Below are 27028 nucleotides of genomic sequence, written 5' to 3'. Positions count from 1 at the left end.
CTGCAGGAAGGAGAGAAACAAAGGATCAAGGTGGGAAATGGCAAAGCCCGAGCCACAGCAGCAGTGAGACCAGGCTTCACTCACCGTTGCTGCTGCTGCTGCTGCTGCTGCGGAGGGTAGCGGCTAGGAGAATACATCCCCGAGTCTGGGTTGGAAGGCATGAGATTCGGCTGTGGGGCTCCAGTGCCCATGTTTCCCTCAGGTCCTATTCCAGGCTCCGTCCTAAACCAAATTGGAGAAGTGGATTGAGTCCACTACAGCTGCAGGGTGCTAGGATGGGACAGGAGCAGGGGCCATGCTTACCTCACTCGGTCATAAGGACTTCCATAGGGATAGTGCTGTCGCGGTCCCATCGCCACATTTCCCAGCCCAGGGCCAGCAGCTCGACTGTAGGGGTCCCCCATCCCGCCATTGGGGCCCTGCCCTGAGGACATGAAGGGATCACTCCCTGGAGCTGAGTGCAGAAAGGAAGGCAATAAGCAAACTGGTAGGTCAGCAGGCCTAGAAATCTACACCTTACTTGCCCCAAAGATTCAAGCCCTAGGGTTTGTTCCTATTGTTTTCCTGACAGGTTCAAAACAGAGATCTAACAGCCCCCCACTAGCAAAGAGCATGCACTTGTTAAGGGGTGACAAAATGAAGCAAGGGAGAAGGAGATAAGAAAGGAGGTAGGGGTGAAGAGGGGTGGTTAGGTCCGGAAATGCCTTATTTCAGAAGATGGCTCAACAAAAACCCTGAACCACTCTCAAGGTATCCCCCATTTCCCTGGCCCTTGTCCTCAAGGGCACAAAGCCAACAGCAATTGGTCACCTTTCCTCATGCTGCCATAAGGATCCTTATTTGGCTCGTAGGACATGCGCCCCATCATGTCAGAGGTATTCATACTGGGCTGGTACCCAGGGTTTGGAGTCATGGAATTCCGCTTCTGGAATGTGGGGTCACTTCCATCAGGAAAGGCATCCTGGATCCCGACTGAATTGCTCCTGCTCCAGAATGAGGAAAGCCAATTAAACCCCAAATAAAGCAATTCCTCTGATAACACAGGGCACATGGGAGTCACTGGCTGGGCAGGCAGAGCAGGGACCACTGGGCTGCACAGGAGCTCATGCACTTCTGCCCAGAGTGCCCCAAACCACCTGCCACTGCTCCTGGCCTTACCTCATGCCTGGCAATGGGGGGATCTGACTATGTGGTGTGGATGCTGGAGTTGGTGGCTTCAGGTCTCCTCCTTCTGCCATGGAACTGCTGGTTGACTGAGGTGTCTGTGGCCCCTGCATAGACCCTGATCCCGCTGTGGACAGAGATGTGGGGTGAGCAGGAAAGTGTCTAACTCTCACAGAAGCACACAAATGCCCTGGAATCTCTATGCCCTGGAATCTCTTTGGAAGAGATCGTTACAAGACTAAAGCTAGGGTTCTTTTTTTTTTTTTTTTAATTTTATTTATTTATTTTTTTCACCCAAAGCCCCAGTAGATAGTTGTATGTCATAGCTGCACATCCTTCTAGTTGCTGTACATGGGACGCCGCCTCAGCATGGCCGGAGAAGCGGTGTGTCGGTGCGCGCCCGGGATCCGAACCTGAGCCACCAGCAGCGGAGCGCACTCACTTAACCGCTAAGCCACGGGGCCGGCCCAAAAGCTAGGGTTCTTTAAAGCCTAAATCACCCTTCTTAGCAGGGGATCTGCAAGGCCAGGTAATAAAGGGAATTTGAGGGCTCTATCGCTCGCTGTTGCTGTTTCACATTGGGAGAACAGCAGTGACGTGGTGATGCCATCATCATACTGCTGATTCCTTGAGTCTCTGCCAGCTTCCCTGACTACTTCTCTTTACTTCCCCAGGGACCCTGTCTAACCTTTTAAACCCTGGAATGCTGGTACACAAGCTCCCAGTCAGAGCCCCTGAAATCCTTGGGAGGAAGGTTCCATCTTACCCCAAAACCTGCAGTGCACTTTAGGAGCCTATGCGCTCCTATTCTCAAGCATCTAGTACACTGTCACCAATCAGGTTCAAATGTTCCTCTAAGCTGATGAGCACAGAACTACCAGTAATTAATGTTTCCATTAGTTACCATTCCCAGCAGCAGATATCCCACTGCTTAGGCCTCTCCAGCTGATGAGTCATCTCAGGCACTCATTACACCCTCAGAGGTCAACATGAGGGCACATGTGTTTACACCCACCTTCTAGGAGCCCTGGCCTTCTTCCCTCTCCATGCTTGCCCAGGCCCCAGCCTCCTCTCAGAAAGGAGGGTGGGCAGAGGCACTCCCATCTGCGAGTTCCATTCATATCCCCTCCCCACCCCCTCCTTCCCCTTCATTCACATCTCAGCTTCCTGGGGGAATTCAGGGCTCTACTCTGAACTGCATTCTAAGGTGCTGACATCAGTGGGCCAAAACTCCCAGATGGCCCTGCCTCACTGCTATTTGTCAGATTTCCCCACTCCTGTGATGTCCCTCCCACGCACTAGTTTACAAACATTTGGCAAGATACCAGGTGCACAATGAAAATTAAAACTTAAGGGCTGCTGCAGACTACCTCCCAAGGGAGTCGCCACTGCCCGCTCTTTAGTCTGCCAAGCTGTTAAGCCGTGTGGTACAGCAGGGCAGAGCACATATCCCTAGTGGCGGGCACTGCTGAATAAGGAGCCTGGACTCTTGAAGGGTGAGCCTTGGTGGCGCCACTCACCCAATCCTTACCAGGAGAGGGAGGCTGGATCTTTTCCTTACCAGGAGAAGGAGGCTGGATCTTGGGCTGGGACTTCTTGGAATCAGCAGCTGCAAAGATGTCTGGGGGAGGGTCTTCTCCCCGTTCAATCTTGCACTCAAAGGCATAGAGACACTGGATATACTGCTTTTTCAAGGAGCTGGCAGCACTGCTTGAGGTGCCGACATTGAGGTTGGTTGCAAGTTCCCGCCATTTTTTGTTCTTGTTGACCTGTACAACCAACCAGAAGAGTTGGGGTACATCTTCCATCCGGTCTTTCTGCCCGCACGCCCCAAACCCCATCAGGCTACCAGGTACTCATCTCTTGTGGAATCACAGTTCTCAGCTAACCACAAAAGTTAACCCCACTTGGTAGACAGTCCACAACAAATGTTAAATCCATGGCTGGCTTCCCTCTACCCTCAGGAGGCTACCACAGATGGTTGCAACTATCAGATAGTGCTTATTCAAAATAGGGCAAATTTCACACCACTGTTAGAGAGAGCAGAATTCAGAAGTTATGGTTTTTGCTTTATACAAGTATACTGCTGAAAAATCGTGTAAAAATCAACAGCAGATCCAAATCGTATTTTAAATGCACCAATAAAAATTAACATTTTATAAAATGGGGATGTGTGCAAATATCAATGGTCACCCTGACTGATTGACTTTGTCCAACTGGGGGTTTTCACATCTGATTTTTTTCTTAGGGGCTCCTTGCAAATTTGACATTCTTGGGCCACTGTTCCCCTGCATCTCAGTGACATTTAATTACAAGCCCCTTTCCCTCACCAGTCACTGTCATGATTGTCCAGGAGATGCTCCAGGCCCTATGACTTCTTTTGTACCTTCTCAGCAGCCAGCCTACAGTTCTGCCCTCCTTTCCTCGGCTTCAGGACATACTGACCAAGACCATTCCCCAATCCCTACAATTAGTCTTTCTGCTCTAGCCAGGCAGGTCTGCTTCTTCATGTATTCTTTTTTTTTTTTTTTTTTTGGTGAGGAAGATCAGCCCTGAGCTAACATCCATGCTAATCCTTCTCTTTTTTTTGCTGAGGAAGACCAGCTCTGAGCTAACATCTATTGCCAATCCTCTTCCTTTTTTTTCTTTTCCCCCCAAAGCCCCAGTAGATAGTTGTATGTCATAGTCGCACATCCTTCTAGTTGCTGTAAGTGGGACGCAGCCTCAGCATGGCCGGAGAAGCAGTGCCTTGGTGTGCGCCTGGGATCCGAACCCGGGCCGCCAGTAGCGGAGCGCGCGCACTTAACCGCTAAGCCACGGGGCCGGAACTCTTCATGTACTTTTATGCCTAGTCATCCACCGTGTGATAAGCCTGTCTCTCAAGGGCTGGGAACACTGGCTTTCCAGTCTCAATCCACAAGAAGTTCAATATGTTGTGATACCTGTTGATCTGGGACCTGTGACACCAGAGAGAAGAGTGATAAGGAAGCAAAGAGATGGACAACCTAGATGGAGGGGAGGTGACCAGAAATGCTTCCTAGGGCCCGGTCCGGTGGCATAGTGGTTAAGTTCATGTGCTCCACTTTCGTGGCCTGGGGTTCGTGGGTTTAGATCCCACATGCGGACCTACACACCACTCATCAGAAAATTGGCACAGATGTTAGCTCAGGGCCAATCTTTCTCACCAGAAGCAAAAAAAAAAAAAAAGAAACACTTCCTAGAGCAGATAACATGTAAGCTGAGTCTTAAAGGTTGGAGATGGAGCTGGTAAGGTATATTCCAGACTCTCTCTCATCTCCATGCCATCTGGACCAGCCAACTGGAAGGGCCCCTCCCTCTACCTAAACCCTACTAATCCTTGAGAAAAGCTGAGAACTCATCCTTCACCTTCTCGGAGCCTTCACAAACTAACTTATAACAGCACTCTTTCTCCTATGAATTCTCACTGTCTTTAGAGTTCAATTACATCATCGCATCTAAAAGGTGGGCATCCTTTTGCAAACTAGAAGACAGGCCTAGGCTTTGGGATTCCCTCTATATCTCATCTTGGGTTCAGTGAATCCCCAAGCCCACCCAATCACAAGTATGCCAAACCTAACCCAATGACCCCTTTCCCTACAGGCAAGAGAGGTCTGACTATGAGAACTCAATACCAGGGAGAAAGTCAGGAATAAATTCAGGGTCATCTCAGAAGCCTGCTGTGGCTTTGCTTCTCATGCCAGTTATGTGGTGGTGTGCACGTGTCTTGTTTTGTTTTGTTTTCCTTTGTGGGGGAGGGGAATAAAACCTGAAAGGAGAAGGAATTCATAACTGACTGTTGGTTGGCTTCATTCCAATCACTTTCTTTTCTGCTGCTGACAGCTGTTTTCCTCTTCTGATTTAGAAGGTTTGGAATATGCCCCACCCCGCCACACCTCACCCTAAGCTCAGCCACAAACTCAGATCCAACAGCAGGCTCCTGGTCTGATGACTACAGAGCACACATAGGAGGAAAGTTAGTGAGGCACAGTGTGCTGCGTGCCAGTGTTGCCTCAGCTGTTTGCATCCTGGGCTGAGTGTAAAAGAAACCTGTAAGGTACCAGGGCAGGGGCAGGGCTCAGGGAGGCGTTCAGTTCAGAGGTTTTCAGCAGAGATTAATCCATTCACTTAAGTCTCCCACACAGAGTAACTAAACACAATTCCCACCCACTTCTTCTTTCATAAACTACTTCTAGGGCCGGCCCCGTGGCGTAGTGGGTAAGTGCATGCGTTCCTCTGCTGGAGGCCTGGGTTCGGATCCCAGGGGCACACCAACACACTACTTGTCAGGCCATGCTGTGGCGGCGTTCCACATAAAATGGAGGAAGATCGGCACGGATGTTAGCTTATGGCCAGTCTTCCTCAGCAAAAAGAGGAGGATTGGCATGGATGTTAGCTCAGGGCTGATCTTCCTCACACAAAAAAAACAAAAAAAAACCCCAAAAAAACCCAAAACAAGACATAAACTACTTCTACTAAATAGCTCCTGAAATCCCCTCTCCACTGGAAGCTTCCTGGAACGGAAGGGTTAGCAACTACTCTGACTGTCCCTGTACCATCTTGCAGACCATTTATGTAGCAGAAATCTTGCTGAAAGCTTTGTTTATTTTTCACTTTTTTTATTTTTGGTGAGGAAGATCAGCCCTGAGCTAACATCTATTGCCAATCCTCCTCTTCTTTTTTTTTTTCCCCTTTTTCTCCCCAAAGCCCCAGTAGAGAGTTGTATGTCATAGTTGCACATCCTGCTAGTTGCTGCATGTGGGACGCCACCTCAGCATGGCCCAACAAGCGGTGCGTTGGTGCGCGCCCGGGATCTGAACCCGGGCCGCCAGTAGCGGAGCACGTGCACTTAACCGCTAAGACATTGGGCCTGCCCCGAAAGCTTTGACAGTCTAGTAGAGTACATACTGTCCCTACTTTACAAATAAGAAAAATTAGGGCTCAGAGTGGTTATACACCTTGATTAAGGTCACATCTGTTGTAAGTGGCTAAGAAAGAATTCAAAACCAGGCCCATCTCTCCGAACCTTGCCCTTGTCTACTATGCCTAACTGCCTCCTGCGGAATCAGAACGCCCACAGACTTTCCCTGTGTTTGCACCCCAAGGGGACCCTAGACCTATGGTAAACTTAATGCTAATACTTCTTACTACTCAGGGAGATCTCAGCCTCCCGCCTTTGCCTTATCTTTTGGAAGCCCTGTGCTACCCAGTCTTTCAGTATGTGACTCATAGAGCAGGAGAGGGTGATGTCCCTGTGGGACGCGTGGCACCAGGTGAAGCCACTGGGTACCTAGAGAGAGGCTTGTTGAAACCCCAAGGGAAGCCAAGTGCCAGGCACTAACCTGAGTCAATCCACCAATCTCCTTCACAGACACATAGAGGCGATACAGGTCCAGAGGTTTCCTACCCACAGCAGGCAGATTTGTCATGCCCATGGCTTTCTCCTCCGTGAAGGCCAGATAACGGTCCACCCACATCTTCCTCTCAGGTTCACCACCCAGCTCATACAACTTGGTGATCTTCTCATTGGTCGTAGTAGAAGAACTGGATTTCTGGAAGGGGCAGGTCAAGATTCATAGGAACCAGTCAGATTCAAAGCCTATGCTAAGGGTCTCAGAAGCCCCTTGAATAGGGCAGTGGTCAAGCTTCTTATTCTGTGGTGGTCACTAATACCTGCCCTGCCTTTGCAAGGTTGAAAGACAAAAAGGGAGCCAGACTGTCTTCCTGTAAAGGAAGGAAGTGAACACTGACTATATATTATGCATTGGGTGCTGTGCTAGACGCCTTTACATACTAGGTATCATAAATTATTCCTCTCTTATAAGGAAGCAGGCACAAGGCCATGCCTAAGATCTCACAGCTTTTAAGTAGCAGGGCTGAGTGTCAAACCCTTGTTCTACCTGACATCAATGTCACTACTACTCCCACACTACTACCCAGGAGACTGGACACACTTTTATAGACTGTTTCAAAGAACTCGAGAAACTCAAAACGTGATCTGGAGACAAAGGCTTGGACTAAAATGCAAAGAAACTCTTTCTACTCTCAAGAAAGGAAAAGTCTCCCACTTGCTTGAAAGCTTTGGATATTATCCTGTTTAAGATGGGAGGATGGCTTTTAAAACGGTCTGGGAGCCAGAGGTAAAGGTCCCCAGGAGACGGCACCTATGGTTTTTATTTATCCTACTTTGTAAGATAGGGAAAATGAGGTATGACAAAGGGCAGAAATGTTTCAAATGACTCAAATGCTGAGTAGGTCCCCAGACTGACACATAGCCCAACAGACAGCACACTCAGAACCAACCTCCAGGGAGGCCAAGGACCCAAACCCCACCTCATCTCCCCCTTTATAGAACACAGGGTACCAACCATTCCTACTGTTCTGAGTAAGGTCCAAGAAGAGAAGGGCAACTAGCTGCCCATGGCACACACCATCTATCAGTGCATGGGATGGGGGCACAGATTCACAGAGGGCAGTACAAAGAATTCTACACTGCAGGTCTGGCATTTCCTCCGTAAGAGAGAGCTGTGAGAACATGATGTTATTTACATTGGGACCCCTTAGGCTAACTCAAACCTAATTCAATGAGCTATTATCCCAGGACCTTTACGATAGGAAGAGGTGACAGAAGCCTTTTCCAAGACGTTCTAGTTGGTGTCATAAAAGGCTGGAGTCTAGTCATCCTCTTTTCTTTTTCCTTCCTATCACTGAAAGGATGGGGCAGAAAGTTGAGTCAAGATATAAATCATTACCTTGGATTTGGATTCTGTCTTGGGTGTCCCATCTGCCTTGTTGTTCATTTTGGTGGCTGGAGTTAACTTGACGTCCCCAAGGCCCATCATTTCTGGGCTGGCTGCCATCCCTATAAAAGAGGAAAAAATTCTCAAGTCCAACAGATTTGTGACATGAAGATCATTCTGGAACAATTCTCTGGAGTGAGCAATGACTAGAACTTACCTGCTGAATTGTTGGCCATGGTTCCACCCATGGGATATGGGGGTCCCTGAGGGTTGATCATGCCAGCCATACTATTAATCCCTTGTCCATAGGGAGGTCCAGTTCCCATCATGCCCCCTTGATTCATATTGGGGTAGCCTGGTGGCCTGAAGAAGAAGGTAAGTGAGAAAGACAAGAGTTAGAAACACTGAGCTTTCAGATTTGGACTTGAGCTAAATAGGGTTGTGTGGCTTATAAGGAAAAAGTTTCTGGGTCCCCAAAAGCACAACCATGCACCACCAGACCTAGACAGTCTTATCTTCCACCTCTCAAAAAAGTTCTAAGAGGGTTCAAGTTCCAAATAGGAAACCATAGCTCAATTTTAAAGGATCTCCTCCTTGAGAATGGAGCCTTCCTATATCTCTTAAGTACTGTCTCCCTCTAAGGCACCTCCAAAGTCAAGCTGTGTTTCCATTTAAGGGCCCTCTCTATAGCAAAAGGCCTAGATTAAATGCTCAATTTTATCGCTCTTTCTCATGTCAAACCCCAACCAAACTGGACCCCTTACAGCGCAGCACCTGGAGGGGCTTTGCATTCTTTCTTGATGGGCCTACTGCAAATTTTGCGCTTCCATCATTCTGAAGTACTACCACACCCATCTCTTTACAATCAATCACCCTATTCTACCTCAGTTCATCAACATCCCAATAAGCAAGAGCCGCTTTAAGAACTACAGGCACCAACAATGGGGTGCACAGACAGAACCTTCAAAAACAGTAGAATCATATTCACTGAAGTCAGTGGCCAAGGAAGAAATGAATCTTCAAGTCATTAAACCAATCACATGAGCCTCCTGCACTTGAGCACCAGAGTCAACACACAGGACCACACAGAACAGTAGGAGAAATGGCAAACCACAACCCTACCATCCTCTCATACCACAGATCCAAGTCATCATTAAAAATCATTTTGGAAACCAAGAAACTAGACTGTCAGAAGAAATGAAGAAACTAAAGACTTATTTTACTAATCAAAATAACCTGTGCTTTATAAAGTTCTTTACAGATGATATATGGTCATGTGAAATTTGATATCTAAGATGCTTAAGAATCAGCACTTTTGTTGTGTTTTTCATTGAGGAAACCTAGTTTTCTAAAGAGCTTTCAGTAAAATGGATATTTACCAAGATGACATGGTTTAGGTCCAGAAGTAGCTCAGTGACCTAAATGACTCTACAATTTATTTCCTTGCACTGACACCACCTTCACTTCCCAGGCCTTACCTGTTTTGGATAGAGTTGGCAGCAACATGCATGGCGACAGCAGTTTCTTGAGTTTTCCGGTTCATGCCCCCTGGTGGGGGACACATCCCTGACCCAACCTGAGGTGGCATATTGGCCATGTTAGGGCCATAAGGCCGGTTGCCCATAGAGGCGTGACTCATTCTCCCTGGAGGAAGTGTGCCGTAAGGTGGGATGCCAGGCTGCCCATGCATCTGACCTCCAGCACCCATAGGGTTCATGCTTCCAGCCATGCCTGCGCTGGGGTAGTTAGCGTTGGGCAAGGCGTTATAGTTTGGCTGCCTGGGGTAGCCTCCTGGGAGGGGAAGAAGGAGAGAAGATGCAGAGACTTGGTTAGTGACTCATCAGTACCTCACTAACATCACTCAACTGTAAAACTCCAAGACAACAAACAATGGGAATCGTTCAATATTTGGTCTGGAAAGAGACCAACTTAATGGTAGCCTTTACCCCATTGAGAAAAAAAAAAAGGAAAGGGGGGACCAGGAGCATATAAGGGCAGGCTTCAATTGTCCCCTCATCTTAAAGACAGCACAGCACAGAGACAGGCTGGCTGGCAGGCCAGGCTGGCTTTGCTGCTATCCAGGCCCTTCAACTCCCAGAATTCTCCCCTTTCTACACGCTCGTCTTGCCTTCTCTCCCATGATCTGTGCAAGACATTCAGCTTTAGATATGTCTAGAACTGATTTTGAGCAAAGATCTATTCTATTAGGACTAATTTACTAAGAAATAACTTTAATAACCAGTAATTACCATCTATTAAGGGTCTGTGCTCAGTCTTGGGCTAAACACCTTATCCCCATTTTACAGATGAAACAGAGGCTCAGGGATATTCAAGGACTTTCCCATGGTGATAGTCCTGCCCTACTTTAGGGTCTGGCCTTGGTGGATTTAAGGCAAAGGACAGTCCTACTCTTACAACCCAGATAGCAGCATATCAGACAAGGAATTATGTTCTTGTCTCATCTCTGTGTACTCCTAACTGGGTAGTATACTCACCCTGTGGGCCGTACTGACTCCCCTGGGGACCATAGCTCCCCATGGAGTTCTGCTGGTAGGAGCCCATGCCTGTGTGCATCTGTCCTCCAGAAGGCTGACGCGGAGATAAGGCTGAGCCAGGCTGGGGGGAACTGTACTGGGGCATCTGGGGGTTCCTCTGCATGTAACCTATTTGTGGGTAGTGTCCATATAGTTATTACCTTGGTACAACGGGAACAAATGCTCTTTCCCTTATCCTAGGACTTTACCATCTACATTTTCTTTAGCAACTACTTGCATGACATCTCCATCTTATTTGCTATATAACTATGTGCCCTTTTAGGCACCCCCTAAAGTGACACAGCCATTAACCAGGGCATGCCAACAGCTTCTACTAAATGGGGGTTTGAAAAGACAAACAGCAATGACAAAACACAAAATGGTACAGAATTTAAAGGGTAAAGATTCGATGCTGAGTCTTCAGTATTTGCTGACCAAATAAGGCACAACATAGCAGGCAATCCATCAAAACACAACTATTGAGAGACAAAGAATGACTGGGACACATACATACACATAATTTTGGAGCCACCAATATGGCCACGCCCACTCTAACTTCATAATTTGTTGCTGAGATTGTCCTAAACTTCATGGTCATACAGTTCTCTAGAAGATATTGCACAGGATAACCAAGTATCTGCCTTAGCCATCCACCCCTCCCCTCAAAGCCCAGGTTCTCACCTCGATCTTGGGCAATGCTCGATTGGTTCATGGAAGGATGCATGATGCTGTCCGACTGGCCACTGGGTGGCCGAGGTGGCATCTGGTTGCCTGCTCCAGACAGAGAAAGAAGAAAGCCAATCACGGCTAAGCCTGGAAATTCTAACTAGGAGGTCAATTCAGAGCTGGAAATGACTCCTGGGAAGAGAAATCCAGCCAAGGGGCTCCCATCTCCCTTCCTCAAATGTTGGAGGGAAACTTTGCAGACATGAACCAAAGATGCTTTCTCTGCCAGCGGAAGGCTGGGGCTCCCTGATATGGTTGGGGGCCAGTCCCCCTTCCCTCTCCCCAAAGCCCAGCACTTGAAGGTACCTGGCACTGCAGCAGGCGAGAGTGGTCCTGAGCGAGACTGAGCAACACTGGCGGGAGAGCCAACAGGAGATGGGGAGGGGCCTCGGATGCCAGGCAGGTGAGGGGAGGTATGAGGAGAGAAAGGAGACTGAGCTGGATTACTCTGCTCTCCTTGGCTGCTGGAAATCCCTGATGTGCTCACTCCAGGGCTCAGAGCTCCTTCTGTCCCCATGGGGAGATCATCTATTGAACCAGACAGATCCTGAAACATACATACAAGGACATAGATTAGCCATATTAGGCAGAAAGACTCTTCTTTCTTTTTTTTTTGAGGAAGATCGGCCCTGAGCTAACATTTGCCAATCCTCCTCTTTTTGCTGAGGAAGACTGGCCCTGGGCTAACATCCGTGTCCACCTTCCTCCACTTTATATGGGACGCCGCCACAGCATGGCCTGACAAGTGGTGCATTGGTGCACGCCCAGGATCCGAACCCGGGCCACCAGCAGCGGAGCGTGCGCACTTAAACGCTACGCCACGGGGCCGGCCCCAGAAAGATTCTTCTTTCAATAATCCTACTAAATGATTAACATTTTCCTTAAACAACCAAGAGCAAACACACTGCACACATAATGTAATCATGATGTTATAGTTTATATATAGCAAACCTCTATTAAGGGCCAGATAGAAAATACTTTAGATTTTGCAGGCCATATAGTCTTTGTCGCTACTCAACTCTGCCACTGTAGTGCAAAAGCAGTCACAGACAATACATAAACAAATGGATGTGACTGTGTTCTAATAAAACTTTATAAAAACAAGTAACTGGCCCACAAGCTATAGTTTGCTGACCTCTGTTCTATCCACCAGAAGCAGATCTAATATTTTCATCTTCTTTCCCAGCCCCAACTTCTACAGTCATAAGAGAACAGCTCTTTTAGTGAGCCATTAGTTCTTTTCCAATGGGGAAACTTTACAAAACACTCCCAGGATGGCACCAGGAGCTACAAGAGAACGTTAGGTTTGAGCAAGGTTCACAGATCCCCTCTCTGTCACATTATTATAACCTACGTTTACCAAGGACTCACTTCAAGTTACCACACTTTAAAACATAAGGGGTAGGAGGTAGAAAAGGGATATATTGCACAGGAAAGACAATTCCTTAACTGCAAATAAGGTCTGGGACTATAATGTATTCCTAACACCTGGCGCACAACAGGGATGAACAAACGTTTACCTACTGAACAAACCCAGCCTTTTTTCCTAACTTTAAGTTTTTCAATGAGAACTTGGTGTTTATTTGGGGGCTTTGTTTGTCTTGAATCAATCAGTAAAAAGTTCACTCTACGTTAGCGAACTCTAAGATTAGCAATCAGGAGCTCAATGTGAAAAATATTCACCCCAGGAAATGCACCCTCAGCCCCATGTTCATTCTTTAGCAATATCACCGGCTTAACACCACAAATTAACTTCAGGCTGGGAACTAACTGTACCCTGAAGAAAGGATGACAGCTTTGGGTATGGGCTCAGGTCTGAGAAAACCCTAATACTCCAATGGTTTAAAAAAGAGTTCTCTTAAAGAGACATATATCTGAAAATGAAGGAGATCCAAAACGGCCTGATTTGAGTCTATTCCTATTCCCACAACAAGCTCACCTTGGAAAGATCAGTTCGAGGTGACTCTGACCGTAGAGTCTGACAATAACATTGGAGGTCAGAGGGGACCTGTTGGGTTCTCCTCCAAGTATCCAAGTTGGTTCCACCTTCTGCAAACCAGTTGTTACTTCACTAGGCAGTTGTTACTTCACTAGGCTGGGAGCATTTCTGCTGAGTTCTATGGAAACAAAGCTTGCCCTGAAGGCAAGGCAGGCAGGTGTGCAGTTGTGTCTGTGCCCAGCTCTCAGTGTTAGCTGAGAAGTCAGAAAATGCTTGCTTTCCTACAAGAAGCAGACCTAGTACACCATAGCATGCTTTAAAAATGCAATTAGAATTAGTCCCAGCGTGGAGGGGAACTCAAGAAGCCCTCCTCTAGGTAACAGCAAAAGGCCTCTTCCCTCTCTAAGGACTAAAGTCTCTGGAGCTACAAGGAGCCCCGGGTTCAACACAAGAGAGGAGCATGTTGAGGGCTAAGCTATAGCAGGGACACCTGACCTCTAGAGCCAAGGAGAGTAAACTCAAAGAGACAGCAAGATGACAAGAGGAGCCAACTGTGGAGGCCAGAAAAGATCTTGAAAGCCACTTGTTAAGCCCAGGTCTGTAACTGAAACTACAGCCCAATGCTCTGTTTTAGGGACCAGTAGGCTCCCTCAGCATTCCTTCCTACAGTCTCCATTCCTTATCAAACCGCTAGTTTCTGGTTAATAAGAGCTAATTGTTTACAAGAAAAAGAAATGAGCGTATTTTGGTAAACAGGAATCAAAGGTCCACCCACAAGACAAGAACTTGGCTCTATTCAAATGGCTTTGAAAAACTAAGTGTTTTCAACATTTTTGTCTTTAATTACACAGGTAGGGGCCAGCCTGGTGGCGCAAGCGGTTAAGTGCGTGCGTTCCACTTTGGCGGCCCGGGGTTTGCCGGTTCAGATCCCGGGTGCGCACCGACGCACCGCTTGTCATGCCATGCCGTGGTGGCGTCCCATATAAAAAGTAGAGGAAGATAGGCACAGATGTTAGCTCAGGGCCAATCTTCCTCGGCAAAGAAGAAGAGGATTGGCATCAGATGTTAGCTCAGGGCTGATCTTCCTCACAAAAAAATAAAAAAACATGTAAAACATGAACATTTTCATGGTAAAAACAGTTCAGATAGTATAGGTAAAGCCAAAGTTCCCTTCTGCTCTAAATCCTTTTTTAATTTGATATATATCCCCGGAGACCTTCTGAGGAAGTGAGAAGTTAAAAAAGAAAAAAAAACGGATGATGCTCAATATAACTAATTATCAGGGAAATGCAAATCAAAACCATAAAGAGATGTCACCTCACCTGCTGGAATGGCTATTATCAAAAAGACAAGAAACAATAAGCATTGGCGAGGATGTGGAGAAAAGGGAACTCTTGTGCACTGCTGGGGAGAATGCAAATTGGTGCAGTCACTATGGAAAACAATATGGAGTTTTCTCAAAAAATTAAAAATAGAACTACCATATAATCCAGCAATTCCACCTCTGGGTATTTATCCAAAGAAAATGAAAACACTAACTCAAAAAGATATGTGCACCCCATGTTCACTGCAGCATTATTTACAATGGCCAAGATACAGAAATGACCTAACTGTCCGTCAAAGGATGAATGGATAAAGAGAATGTGGTGGGTTTATGTATGTGGAGTGGGCAAAATGGGTGAAGGGAGTCAAAAAGTACAAACTTCCATTATAAAATAAATAAATCATGGAGATGTAACATACAGCATGGTGACTAAAGTTAATAATACTGTAATGCATATTTGAAAGTTGCTAAGAGAGTAAATCGAAAGTTCTTATCACAAGAAAAAAAATTCTGTATCTATATATGGGGACAAATGTTAACTAGATTTATTGTGATCATTTTGCAATATGTAAAACATCAAATCATTATGTTGTACATCTGAAACTAATATAATGTTGATGTCAATTATACCTCAACAACAGCAAAAAAACCAACAACAACCCACCAACCACTGCTATAGGGTCAGGGCAGGGCCTGCAGATGCTCCTTCAGCCACAATTCTGTTAAAAACCAGGCTCTCCAGAGATCCACAAGTGAATGTCCTAGTCCAGCTGAGGGATCCCAGGAGCCTGAAGAAATCACTGGCAGCCCCTGGGGCTGGGCTCTCAGGACTCTGGAGGCATCTGTGGTGGCAATGTGGTGGCTTCCTTCACAGAGACACTCTGAGGAGAGCTGTCAGTTTTGGTAAAATGCCCTGAGCTCCCTGGAGAAAACGTGCTAAATAAACCACTGTCAAAAGCAGCCCCACGTGGGCTGGGATGCCTGGGCACAGAATAATATTGGGGAAGGAAGCAGCATTAATCTTCTTATCTCTCTGATTTGGTTGGTTTGAGGCCAATCTCTCAAACTGTCATTTTCATCAGATGGCAACTGGTCATTATGGGGGTAGTTGATTAAAAAAAGACACAAAAACTAACCAGAATGTTAGCATAGGAAAGGAGAGACAATTTATGTTAACATTAACAATAACTACTATTTGAGCATCTACGATGTACCAGGCACTTTATGGAGTTACTTAATTTTCTACAATTCTTGGAAGCAGGTACTTCCACCACTAACATGTTAAAGATGAGCAAGCTGATGCTCAGAGAGATTGGCTTATGTGCCCAAGTCATCCAGCAAGTTAAGTGGCAGAAACTAGATTCTGAACTCAGATCTGCAGAACCCCAAAGTATATGTTTTTTCTCTCTCCATTATACTGTGATACTACAATGACTGAGGAAAAAGCACCACACCCTTGAGTTAGGAGACCAAGGCCCAGCTCTTGGTACTTATCAGTTATGACCTTGGGCAAGCTGGCAACAAGCTGGGCTTTGGTTTTCTCACTTTACTATGAGAGGACTGGACAAATTTGAGTTTGTGACACCCCTGGGGCATAAGCATGAAACTCCACTGGCACCATATGGTCAGGACCATATGGAATATGCAATACAGCAGCAATGCCCTGGAACAAGACATATGACAACACACAAGCAGTATAAGATGTAAGACACCCATCAGTCCCAGTGGCTAATCACAGTAAACGTTTTTATTGGGAAATGGGAGGAGTGGTAAGGGCAGAAGACTCCAAAAGAAGTCTCCCCTCTCTATCTACATGAACAGATATTGCTCTGAACTCCAAGTCCTTTTATTGCACAGGACACACCTTTGCTTTCTACCCTACAAAAAGCCAGTTTTTCAGGTCTTTTGTTCCACAAAGAGCTGGATGTCTGGTTGTTGAGTCAGACCTCAATGTGCCTAACAAGTTCAGCTTTCCACGACACACTTATCATGCAGACAAAGTTCAATCAATGCAAGCCCCTATTCTCCCTGGTGGGGGCTGCCTTTAGCATTTCAGGACTCAGGTTCTCAGTTTTCCCAAAACGGCCCATCTAAAAGGTACCTTCTGGGAGGACTGCTGAAAGAATTGTAGTAATGCTCCTTACATGGAAAGATCTCTTTTCCCAGGTTTGCTCTCCTCTGAGCATAATCCTGCTAAGAGATGGGAGTGAGGAACAGCCCACTCAGTGCCCTGCCAGTTCCAAGGAAGCAGCAGGGCCCAGGGAGAATTTCCTCACGTGTTTCCAACGTGTTTCATGCATTTTATTGCTCATCTACCATGCAGATCAAAAGCGCTGGAACAGGTCCAACTATTTCACACAGAATCTCACACTCCAGGCTGGCTACAGCCCCGAAAGCCTTCGTTTCTTCACTTGAAATACTGCCCAATGTTATTTTGGGATGTGACCTGATAGAGGAAGCCCATAGGGACTCCATGACGATAACCGTTCCAGCTGTGATTGGTTGCCCAGCCCCAGCGAGTGCCAGCATGGGTTTGTCAGGCTCTGCTGACAAACAGAACTCAGCAGCTAACACCTTCTCTTCACACCACAACAAAACCATGCCCGAAATCACACAGTCCCTACCTCACTGGGGCTGTGGGGAGGGTTTTTTCTAGTGCTCTCAAAGGAAGGGCTGCAAGTTCTAACATGAATTGGCTGCCTGATGAAGTACATTTTCAAGCAGGAAGATACCAGATCAGGGTTAGAGGAGGGGGGTTTAAACGATGTCCTAACAGAGCCTTATGAGGATGACATCAGTACATTTTGCTGAGCAGATTAAATAACATCAACAGGCAAGCCTAAAGAACAGGCTCATGGCAATGCTCAGATTCAGGGTTTTCTCATAAATTGGGCTGAATCCTTAAGAAATGCAGCTTTTGTTAACCCCCAGACAGAGTTCTCATATTTTTTCGGTTGTGAAGAGCTTTTGCAAAGTTGTGCTGACTACTGGCAAGGAAACCACTCACCAATAGAACCAGGTAAATCTTATATACATGCCTGTAGTTAAGTGTGCCTGTGTCTGTCTGTCTGTGGTGGGACAACTGAGCCATACCCACTTAGATGACAATCCTTGAATGAAAAAAGTCCAAATGCACAGCCTGAAATGACCAAATCTGTACTAGCAATTTGTCAAGTGTTTTTCCCCTACCCTCACCTAACAAATCCATGGCCATGGCAGGAGGCTGTTCTCATGCTGGAGAATGCGAGGAAATCATGAAGACGACAGAGAGGCTAGGAAACCTAACCTGTGAAGAAAGGCAGATAGTAGGAAAGGAGGCAACAGCTTTGGCAAACTTCAAGGAAAAAGGAGTAACACAAACGTAGGAACTACTTAAGGCAGATAAGTTTTTGAGAGACCTGGTTTTTCATAAAGCCTTCTTTAAGCAACATATTTGTCAAGGGCTGGGGAGAAGAGGCTGCTTCTATCAAGCACTTCTAAAAAATATCCAGTATGATAAAGTTTCTGTCTTTTTTCTCCTCAGTCTTGGCTAAATGGAAGGAAGGGTGATCTGACCCATCCCAGACTGGTAGGGACTCCAGAGTTACAGAACTGCTGCACTGTTATTCCAATGAGTGGTCTCAGTCCAACAGATTAACTGCCATTCCTGCCTAGAGAGCAGGCTAGCTAGTGCTGGCTGAAATGCCAAGAACGGATCAACACACAGAACAGGCTGCCTCCTACTGCTGGTAGTAATTCCAAGTCAGGGGTTAAGCAGGTGGTGAGAAGGGGAAAGAAAAGATGCAGAGGCTGACACTATCCTTTTAGCTTAGGACCAAGCACCGTCTCCTGCCTGGACTACACTCACTGTTTGGAATAGCAGAAATTGCTCCGGGAAAGGCTCAGAGAACTCTATTTCCTAACCCTCCATCCCAAGTTTCCAAAAACCCCTCACCGAACTCCCTCTTCTCTTTTTCCACAATAATTTATTGTTCTGGGGATAATGGATCATTTCTTCCTGGTTTCTTCTGGCTGCCTGATTGGGAATGTACACCAGAGAAGGGTGAGACTCTTCTTGTCTCCAGAATGCTTTTCAGGGACTCATCTCCAAGAGGAAATCCCCTATATACACACGTCAGAATTCATAAATAAAGCTCTAGGAGACCAAATCTCCAAATTCAAAGAATGCTGGAAAGAGGAATACAGCAAGTCCCTTTGTCTCTCTCTCCTGAAGGAAAGCAGAACTGACAGGAATATGTGACTATCATATGTTCAATCCTAAGGTACATGGTTGACTCTTACTTAATTCTCACAATTGTCTTCTGATGTAGGTATCACTCCCATTTTTTTTTTTTTTTTTGGTGAGGAAGATCAGCCCTGAGCTAACATCCACGCCAATCCTCCTCCTTTTTTCCCCTTTTTCTCCCCAAAGCCCCAGTAGATAGTTGTATGTCATAGTTGCACATCCTTCTAGTTGCTGTATGTGTGATGCCGCCTCAGCATGGCCGGACAAGCAGCGCGTTGGTGCGCGCCCAGGATCCGAACCTGGGCTGCCAGTAGCGGATCGCACGCACTCAACTGCTAAGCCACCAGGCCGGCCCCCCATCCCCATTTTTAACAAAGAAGCAGGAAGCTCAGAAGTTAAATGACTTGCCCAAGGACAGAGAGCTATTAAAGCAAAAATCTGGGGATTCAAACCCATATTTCTTTGACTCCAAAGCCTGTACTCTTTCCACCATAAGGTGGAAGCTTGCGACCATCAAAGGCTAGGCTCCATGCTCCAAACGAGGTCAGGCAACAACCTGTCTCTGGACATGCTGGGTGATTAGCTACACGACTCTAATAGGCTAACCTCACTAGGCCTTACTCAGCTCCTCTGTAGAAGGAAAGACTAAAACTAGATAATCCATCTCTACAAGTCTACAATGGTACATGTTCTCCTCTTTCCTAGCCACTCTTCCTATAAATCGCTCTTCCTTTCTAAACCTTCTTTCATGGTTTATTTCAAATCAGCCCTTTCACCTATAACTCTCTTAACTTAAACCTACTTTCTCTACACTGAAGGGTATAGTACTTTTTCTCACCTCTGGGTCCTTATAAGCGTACTTAATATGTACAGGGGAAGGGAGGAGGAGAGAATGGCTTAGAATCTAGGGAGATATGTAGGAAGCTAAGTCCCATGAAGGTAGGTATCTGGTCTTGCTGGTATTCATACTGAATGTGCTCTAATCCTATTATCAAGCACTAGGGTGTGGCCCAGAGAGAGAAGTCAAAACATCCCTGGCCTGTAGGTGGCCTCATCTCAGGCAATTTCAAACCCTTACACTTTCCTCACCCAGCCCCGCAGCCACTCTTCCAAACTGCAGGACAATTGAGCCTTGTTTAGGGGCCCCATTTCCCAAACTACAAGATGGGAAAGCTTCTTTCTGGGTAGAAGCCAAACAAGATTCAACACCCTGTCCAGCCCTGTCCAGCCATGCTCCAACAGTGGGGCAACAGAGTTCTCTTCTAACACAGCAGGGTGACCCATTTCCCAGCCACCAAAGAGAACTGGGTGGGAAGCCCAATTGCTTAAAGTCGCAGTATAGCAACTATAGACTAAAATCATTTTTGCCTTGGGAACTTAAAAGACAGAACAGCTTTGTAGGGGGCAAAGCCCCCACAGCCATAGTACAACTTCCCTGGCCTCTCACTCTCATCCCACAGGTAGGGCCCAGAGTCTGTCCATGGCTACTCTAAACCCAGTGTTACAGGACTGATGGCACTGTCCTTAGTCCGCCTGTTTCCCCACTAGACTGTGGGACCAGAGCAAGACCAGGCTATATTCTCCTAGATTATTAGTGACCAGAAAAATGCCAGGCACACAAAAGACAAAATGCTTGATAAATGTTGCTCAATGAATAATCTACTCAAAAGCATCCTCTTTAGACCCAATCTCTATTAGTCCTCGCTCTTCCCTTTAGTCTTCATTTCCCCACTCTAACCCTGTACCTGAACTCTAGACCTCCACAGTGAGGGCGGGACTCTTAGGTGCTGGCATCAAGGGAACTGACTCTCCTGTCTAAAACTGTAAAGCACAACCCTGAATGGGCCTTGGCCACTTGGGTAAGAGCTCTTGATAGAACCGCAGTGCATGGTAGGAACGGCTGGAAAGGAGGCTGGAAAGGAGGCTGGTGGGAGGCGGGGCTCTGTGTCACTGGAGAAATTTCAATCTAATTACAAAAATACAAGAACCTGCTGTTCTAATCCACCTCAGCAAAATCTCTTGAGGTGGGTCTGACCCTTTGGGTGGAGGCTGAGGGCGTTGCTGAGGTGAAAAAGGGAGAGAAGACAGACTGTTGGGCTGACTGCATTCCTGCAGTGGGAGCCCCTGCAAACAGCAGCTCGGCCACTGCAGCAGCCATTGATTTTCCAGGGGTCGATATTCTGCTCCCACAGATCTGCTCGGCTAGAGGTTTAATCACACTGAGTGCTTCTGCTCCACATCTCCCCTGCACTTCCCCCTCCCCAAACCAATAAAACAAACACCAAACACAATGAGAGTTGGCAATGCATAGACAGTGCTCCCCAAAGCTGGCCCCCACCCTGGAGAAATTCTAAGCACCAGTTCCAAGGAAGCCAAAGCTACATGGGGAGTCCACAAGAAGCTGCAGGGACTGACCTACAGGCCCCAGAGGACCTTTTAATCTATTGCCCAACACTCCCATGCAGACCCTTTTAAGAATTCAGAGATTTTACATTAAAAAATCCAGGTTCCCAACTTGTGGGAAAAAATGGATCCTAGAACTCCCATTGGGCACTAATTGGTTGAAACCTTGCTTTCTTGTTTGTCACAGTCCCCACCAGGCCTGTATAACCAGCCTTCCAACACACACTGCTCCCCTATAAAGGCTCCTCACCTGGGCCAGGAGAGAATGTCTTATCTAGTAAGAAACCACCTCTTTCCCCAAAATGTACAGAGTTTTAAGGGTCACTAGCTAACAGACTCAAATCTGAAAAAAATGAAACTGGGTCAGAGCTGGGCCTGAGTTAGAGCAGTCAAGAACAATGCATATTTATGGAATAGGGCTGTTCTAATCCCAGCAGGAAAGGAACACTGTAAAGCTAAAGAAGGCAAAGAAATTATGAACTCCCTACTTTCTCCAAGTCAAGCATTCCCTGTTAGGAAGGCCAACCACACAGACCTTGTTCCATCATGATCATCAGCTTGAATCCTAGAACTTGAGCAAAGAGGGCAGGAAAAAGGTGAGAAGAAAGAACATGGAAAAGAAAGCAAAGTTCTAGGTATGAGAAGTGTAATTAGGCTTCCACCTCATCTGGCTGCTCCTCAGAATTACAGCAACCAACAAGCAAGCAAGGATGTAACATATACAACTGGGGAAGGCAAAGTCGGCACTGTGCTGAACACAGCTAAGACCAAGGTCTAAGGGCTACATGGCGTCCCTGGTTTGGTATTTAAAGCCCTAAATTTGTATTCGCCAGTGGTCTTCCCTACCATGGCCTACTGGTCCAGATAAAATCCCAAGATTCTGGGGGAGGGGGTAAAAGAAACAGATTTGAGAGTGGGGAATAGATAGAATCTTAAACCAGAAAAGACAGCCATCAATCCCAAAAGCCTTTAACCTAAAAGACCAACTCTGAACATAACGGTGAGACAGAGTCAAGTTGTAAAAGTAGAAGACAAAGGGGAAAAAAACAAACATTCTTGATAACAGTTCTTCTAAACACTGATCCCTTTCATTTGGAACTTGGTTTCTCTCCTATTTTCCTCAAAATGTCAGAAAATTACCTTCACTCATTTCAGTAAACAATATTCAATATTCTTCCCATATCAAAGCTGGCCTTAAGGGACAGGTTCGCTGACTCTCAGCTTGAGCCTTCCACCTTTAGTTCCCACCTTCAACAAGGCATGGCTTCTTAGCTTCCTTGGGAAAGGTCAAATGGGAAGCAAGCTGGTGGCTTGGAAGTGAGCTCTGCCTCATGGCAACCAGTGATTATGTCACAATACCAGCCAATTCCATGCTGACACCAAGTGGGGAAAATGAAATAGGTTCAGGCCACGGAAGCAGACGGAGCAAGAGATCAGGCACTGGTCCCCCAAGGGACAGCACTAGATCACGTACCGCTTTCATCACAACTTTGAGGTAGAACACCAAATATCTTAGAAACAAAAGAAAAAGACAATAGAGCTAATTCTATGCTTGATTTATCAGGTATGTTAACACAGCTCCACACCCCTAGGGGTCCTCCCCTCTGGACCAAGTTTGGAGGAACAGATTCTCACTCCGGTGTAGGGGGACCCTCGCAGTTTCTGTAAGGATAGGATTTCTAGGAGGACTTGGTTTATTTCTTGTTCAAAAAGTCCAAGTTCCTCCCAAGGACAGACAAGAAACAGCCTGGCAATCACACATCTGGGGGTGGCTTTCTGATTTTGGTTGGTCTTTTTAAAGAAGGACAATGGCAGAAGCCAGGGCACGCACTTGACTGAGGTAATCTCCCAGCCAGCTTTGTAGAAGGTTATAGAAGCATGAACAGGAGAGAAAAGGAAAGGGGGACGGGTGGAGGAAAGCCATGGTCACAAGGCAACTGAGTTCATCCATATGCTGACTCAGGAATTTCAGGAAATTCTGGTTTTTGAGATTTCTTCCTTCCAGAGTAAATGCTTCCTACATCTTCCTGGGGAGTAGACCTAAATCCACAAGTTCTAGTATCATTACTTTTGCCTAAAAATTTGTCCACACTTCCTTCTTCCCTTTATCCAAAGAGAAGAAAATGTGGAAGACAAAGTCTGTTTTCTGAATATGGCATTTTTCCTTCTCTTAGAGGAGCTTTTTGCTGATCCTTTACAGGAGCTGGTCCTAATGGTAAAAGCACTGGACTGGAAGTTAGGGAATCCAATGTTCTCACGTATTGAATGACCCTGGGCAAGTCCTTCACCCTTTCTGGGCCTTAGGTTCCTCATATGTAAGGCGAGAGGTAAGGTGGAGTGGTGGTGTTGGTGTTAAGTGCGGTGAGTATTCTGTGGACTAGCTCATACTGTCACCATTCTACTTTTTTCCTAATTTTAGAGGTTAAAAAGCTAAAAACTACATTTCCCAGAATCCCTTGCGGATGGTTTGGCTACAATTCAGGTTCTGCTAATTCGAAGCAGGTTCAAGATTAGATCAAAGTATGGCAGAGACCGTATTTCTGTCTCTTCACTTGTTTCTGTAAGAGCATTTTGGTTTCATCTTCCAGTTAACTGGGTGCTGATTCTGACAGCAGCAGCTGCTGCTTTTTTTTTGTGAGGAAGATCAGCCCTGAGCTAACATCTGCCAATCCTCTTCTTTTTGCCGAAGAAGACTGGCCCTGAGCTAACATCCATGCCGATCTTCCTCCACTTTATGTGGGACGCCGCCACAGCATGGCCTGACAAGCGGTGTGTTGGTGCGCACCCGGGATCCGAACCCGGGACGCTAGCAGCAGAGTGCGCGCACTTAACCACTACGCCACGGGGCTGGCCCCAGTTGCTGCTTCTTGATTGCAGTTTACTGATCCCTGGATAGCAGATTTAGAGCAATCAATCTGATAGTGGCTCAGAAGTAGAGTTCTCCTGGTGGGTCAAATCTAGGTCTAGTTCCCGTTGCTGGAGGACAAACCTAGAGCGTGCTCCCTCAATCCTTCTAACACTTTTGTAAGCCCAATTCCCCATATTAAATCCCTCTCTATTAAACATACCTAGGTCTAGGGTTCAGTGTAGAAACCACTCTATATGACACAGTATTATTGGATAATCCCAGAAGAGTAGTTGTGAACGAGAGAGGAGACCAGAATTATTCACAAAGCGTATTTGCTGCTAAGCCAGCGTCTTCTGGGGAAAGGGGGCAAGATGGAGGAGCCTTAGAACTTTAAAATACATTTGTCCAGGACAACCTCCTTCACTTCTTCCCTTTTTACAACCTCCTTGCACTTTCTCCCTCCCACTCTAAGCTCTGGGGGGTTGAATTGCTCACACAAGATGGAGGGTTGAGTCAGCACATGCTTTCCTTTCCATCCCTATATTCTCTGCAAGCTTTTACTCTGCTGAGGACAGCATTACTTGCCCAAGCCAAAATAAGTATTCTCTGGGCTTCAGGTAAGCTTGGGCTAGAAAGGGTACCAACCATCTTCCTCAGCAGCAGGAAATATGTTTATAAGCTCCAGGTGCAAAACAACCGGGGCACACCAGTCCTGACAGCCCTGTGTAGCTAATGAGCGAAGGCCTGCACAAGATCCTAGCTTATCTTCTTATACCAATTTCTGGTCTAAGCAATGAACCACCAGCTTCCTGTAACAGGGCTGGGGACAAACTGAAAAACAAGGTCAAATTCAAGCGGTATGCTTAGTGGGGAGGGGGTACTTCCTGCTAGTCCTCAGTAGGACTTACTGACCCCGGAGCCACCACATTAGAGGTAAGGCTCAGTTAGTTTTCAGACTGAAGTTATTCCGAAGAAAACAAAAGGTTCCAGCAAGAGGAATCTGTGTGAGACACACAGGCAGGAAGCAGAGCTGAGCCACCAGCGACTAGAATAGAAACAGGAAATGGGCCCAGGAACAAGCATACAGTAATCTGCTGCAAGCAGCACAGGCTCCAGCAGGCATCAGGCAGTATCAGGGCCGGAGCAGCGTGACTAAGATGGAGAAGCAGATTGGCTAGCCCTGCCAGAGAACCAGCCTTCTAGAGAAGGGACGGGTGCTTGCACAGCGTACATGCTGCTCTGAGCAGTCCGGGCAGATATGACAGAGGGGGTGGGGATTTCCTTTTTGAGACTTTGTGAGAGCACCTGGGCTACAATTCAAGGGGAGCAAGCACAGATAGTCAGATATAAAGAAAACAGGTCACCAACCTCAGAACAGCCTAGCCTCCCTAAGTACCAAAATTGCTAGCGGCGTTTCTGTTATCCCTTTGAAAATAAGCCATCAAAAACCTAGGCAAAAACTATTGGCCCTGCCTCCTTGTACCATGAAATGTGACAAAAGGTAACACAAACAGTGTAAAATTAAAATCCTTCAAACATTCCAATATTTTAAGCCTTTAGGGGATTTCTGTCACTCCCCCCAATACACCTAGATGACAAAAAGCTGGCGCCCAAGCTCAGGTAGGTAGCAAGAACCTAGCGGCTATTCAACAAAGGTTTTCTGAGCGTCTGCCTGATACAGGTGGCACATATAGACTGAGTGCTCAAGCAGAGGTACCAGTATAATACTATGCCAACATGAAGAAAATGGGGAACAAGTCCCAGAGAAGATATTTCAGCTAGGTTTTGAAGCTGAAGTAGAAGTTTCCTGGGTATTAAAAAAGAGGGGGAAGGGTACATCTCAAGCGGAAGGACAATGGCAGGAAGGATCGGGAGTTGTAAGGAGCATAAGGTACACCTGAGTGGCTGAAGATGAGGCTGCAGAGGTATGCTGGGAGCTGTGGATGGTCCCACAATGGGGTTTGGGCTATAGGCATGGGGAGCCGGGGCCCCCAGAAACCATTGGTGGTGGACTCCCACTCCCATCCCCCACACTCAGATTATTTAAATTTTACTAGACACAGTCTAGTGTCTAGTAAATGTGTCTAGTGTCTAAATTTATTGTACCCCAAAGTCCCCAGCTTGATATTTCATTTGAAAATTTTACTCACAACTCTCAGGGTCTAACTCCTTGCTTCTAAACCATCAGACAAATGAATTACCTGGGGATCTTGTTAATGGTGTTGGATTCAATAAAGCTGGGGTGGGACCCAAGAATCTGCATTTCTAGCAAGCTCCCAGGTGATGTCTGTGCTGCTAGATAAATGGACCACACTTTTTTTCAGTAGCAAGGATCTAACTGATTAAAACTAGCATTAATCAGGACACTGTGCTCTAAGAAGGCAAAGAACAGGACTTGCGCCTGTCCAACACAAGGGGAACCAAAGAACCAAACTAGTCAACTTTCCCCTGTTTGAGGGGATCCCCTAGTTGGTTAGTTCCTCCAGCAGACCTGCCCTATAGATTTGGCCATCTTCCCTCTCTCACTCCTCCCTGTCCCTCAGCTTTCTTTTTCGCAACTTATCTATGCCTCCATCACAAGGAGGTCTGGGAAAACAAAAGCGAAATGGAAATCCATTTATACTGCTTCTTTTAGGACAAGTCAAGTAAATATTAAATGGCACAGGGGTTGAGGCTTTCGGCTAAACATGAAGAGAGCATCAGATTGTCCATGGCTTTCCTCTGCTGGGTGGGATGCTAGAGGAAATATTTCACCTGAAATAGCAGGGAGAGCTGGATTCAAATCCTGCTTCTGACCCTTAGTTTCTTCTAATGTAAAACAGAAGTGGTTACTCAGTACATTTCAATTCCTGCCCTTCCAGGAGGACTGGTGTTTGCTGTAGCTCCTTTCCTGGCTTCACTCTTGCCCTCTAAGATTCAGATTCTACAGAACAACATAATTCCCTTCCATTTCCTCTTTCCAGATCACTGTAGCCCAAGCTCTCAGAGTCTGAGAACATCAGAGTAGTAAATCATGAGTGCTAATAGCTGCTATGTTGTTAAGTGAAATCTAAAAGAAGGGCTTGGTGACGTAAAAGAATATCTATAGATAATTTAATAGACATTAA

General features: G+C 46.4%; 1 protein-coding gene across 2 annotated transcripts in view; it reads right to left on the bottom strand.

The window, feature by feature from the left end:
• Window positions 1-27028, bottom strand: part of ARID1A (AT-rich interaction domain 1A) — a 69294-nt gene that overhangs the window by 6818 nt on the left and 35448 nt on the right. Inside the window, exons 5-16 of one of the 2 annotated variants that reach the window (XM_058553331.1) lie at window positions 11489-11729; window positions 11138-11227; window positions 10418-10585; window positions 9401-9713; window positions 8140-8285; window positions 7935-8044; window positions 6525-6734; window positions 2726-2933; window positions 1159-1291; window positions 811-986; window positions 304-454; window positions 85-222 (exon numbers count right to left, since the gene is read on the bottom strand). In XM_058553331.1, coding sequence (XP_058409314.1) covers window positions 85-222; window positions 304-454; window positions 811-986; window positions 1159-1291; window positions 2726-2933; window positions 6525-6734; window positions 7935-8044; window positions 8140-8285; window positions 9401-9713; window positions 10418-10585; window positions 11138-11227; window positions 11489-11729 — 2084 coding nt within the window. The remainder of the gene's footprint in view (window positions 1-84; window positions 223-303; window positions 455-810; window positions 987-1158; window positions 1292-2725; window positions 2934-6524; window positions 6735-7934; window positions 8045-8139; window positions 8286-9400; window positions 9714-10417; window positions 10586-11137; window positions 11228-11488; window positions 11730-27028) is intronic. The other variant, XM_058553332.1, reaches the window with a different exon arrangement.

The sequence above is a fragment of the Diceros bicornis genome, chromosome 13, assembly GCF_020826845.1.
Source record: "Diceros bicornis minor isolate mBicDic1 chromosome 13, mDicBic1.mat.cur, whole genome shotgun sequence".
Classification (NCBI taxonomy): domain Eukaryota; kingdom Metazoa; phylum Chordata; class Mammalia; order Perissodactyla; family Rhinocerotidae; genus Diceros; species Diceros bicornis.
Note: the sequence above shows the minus strand (reverse complement) of the source record. Positions and strands in the feature narration are given on the sequence as shown.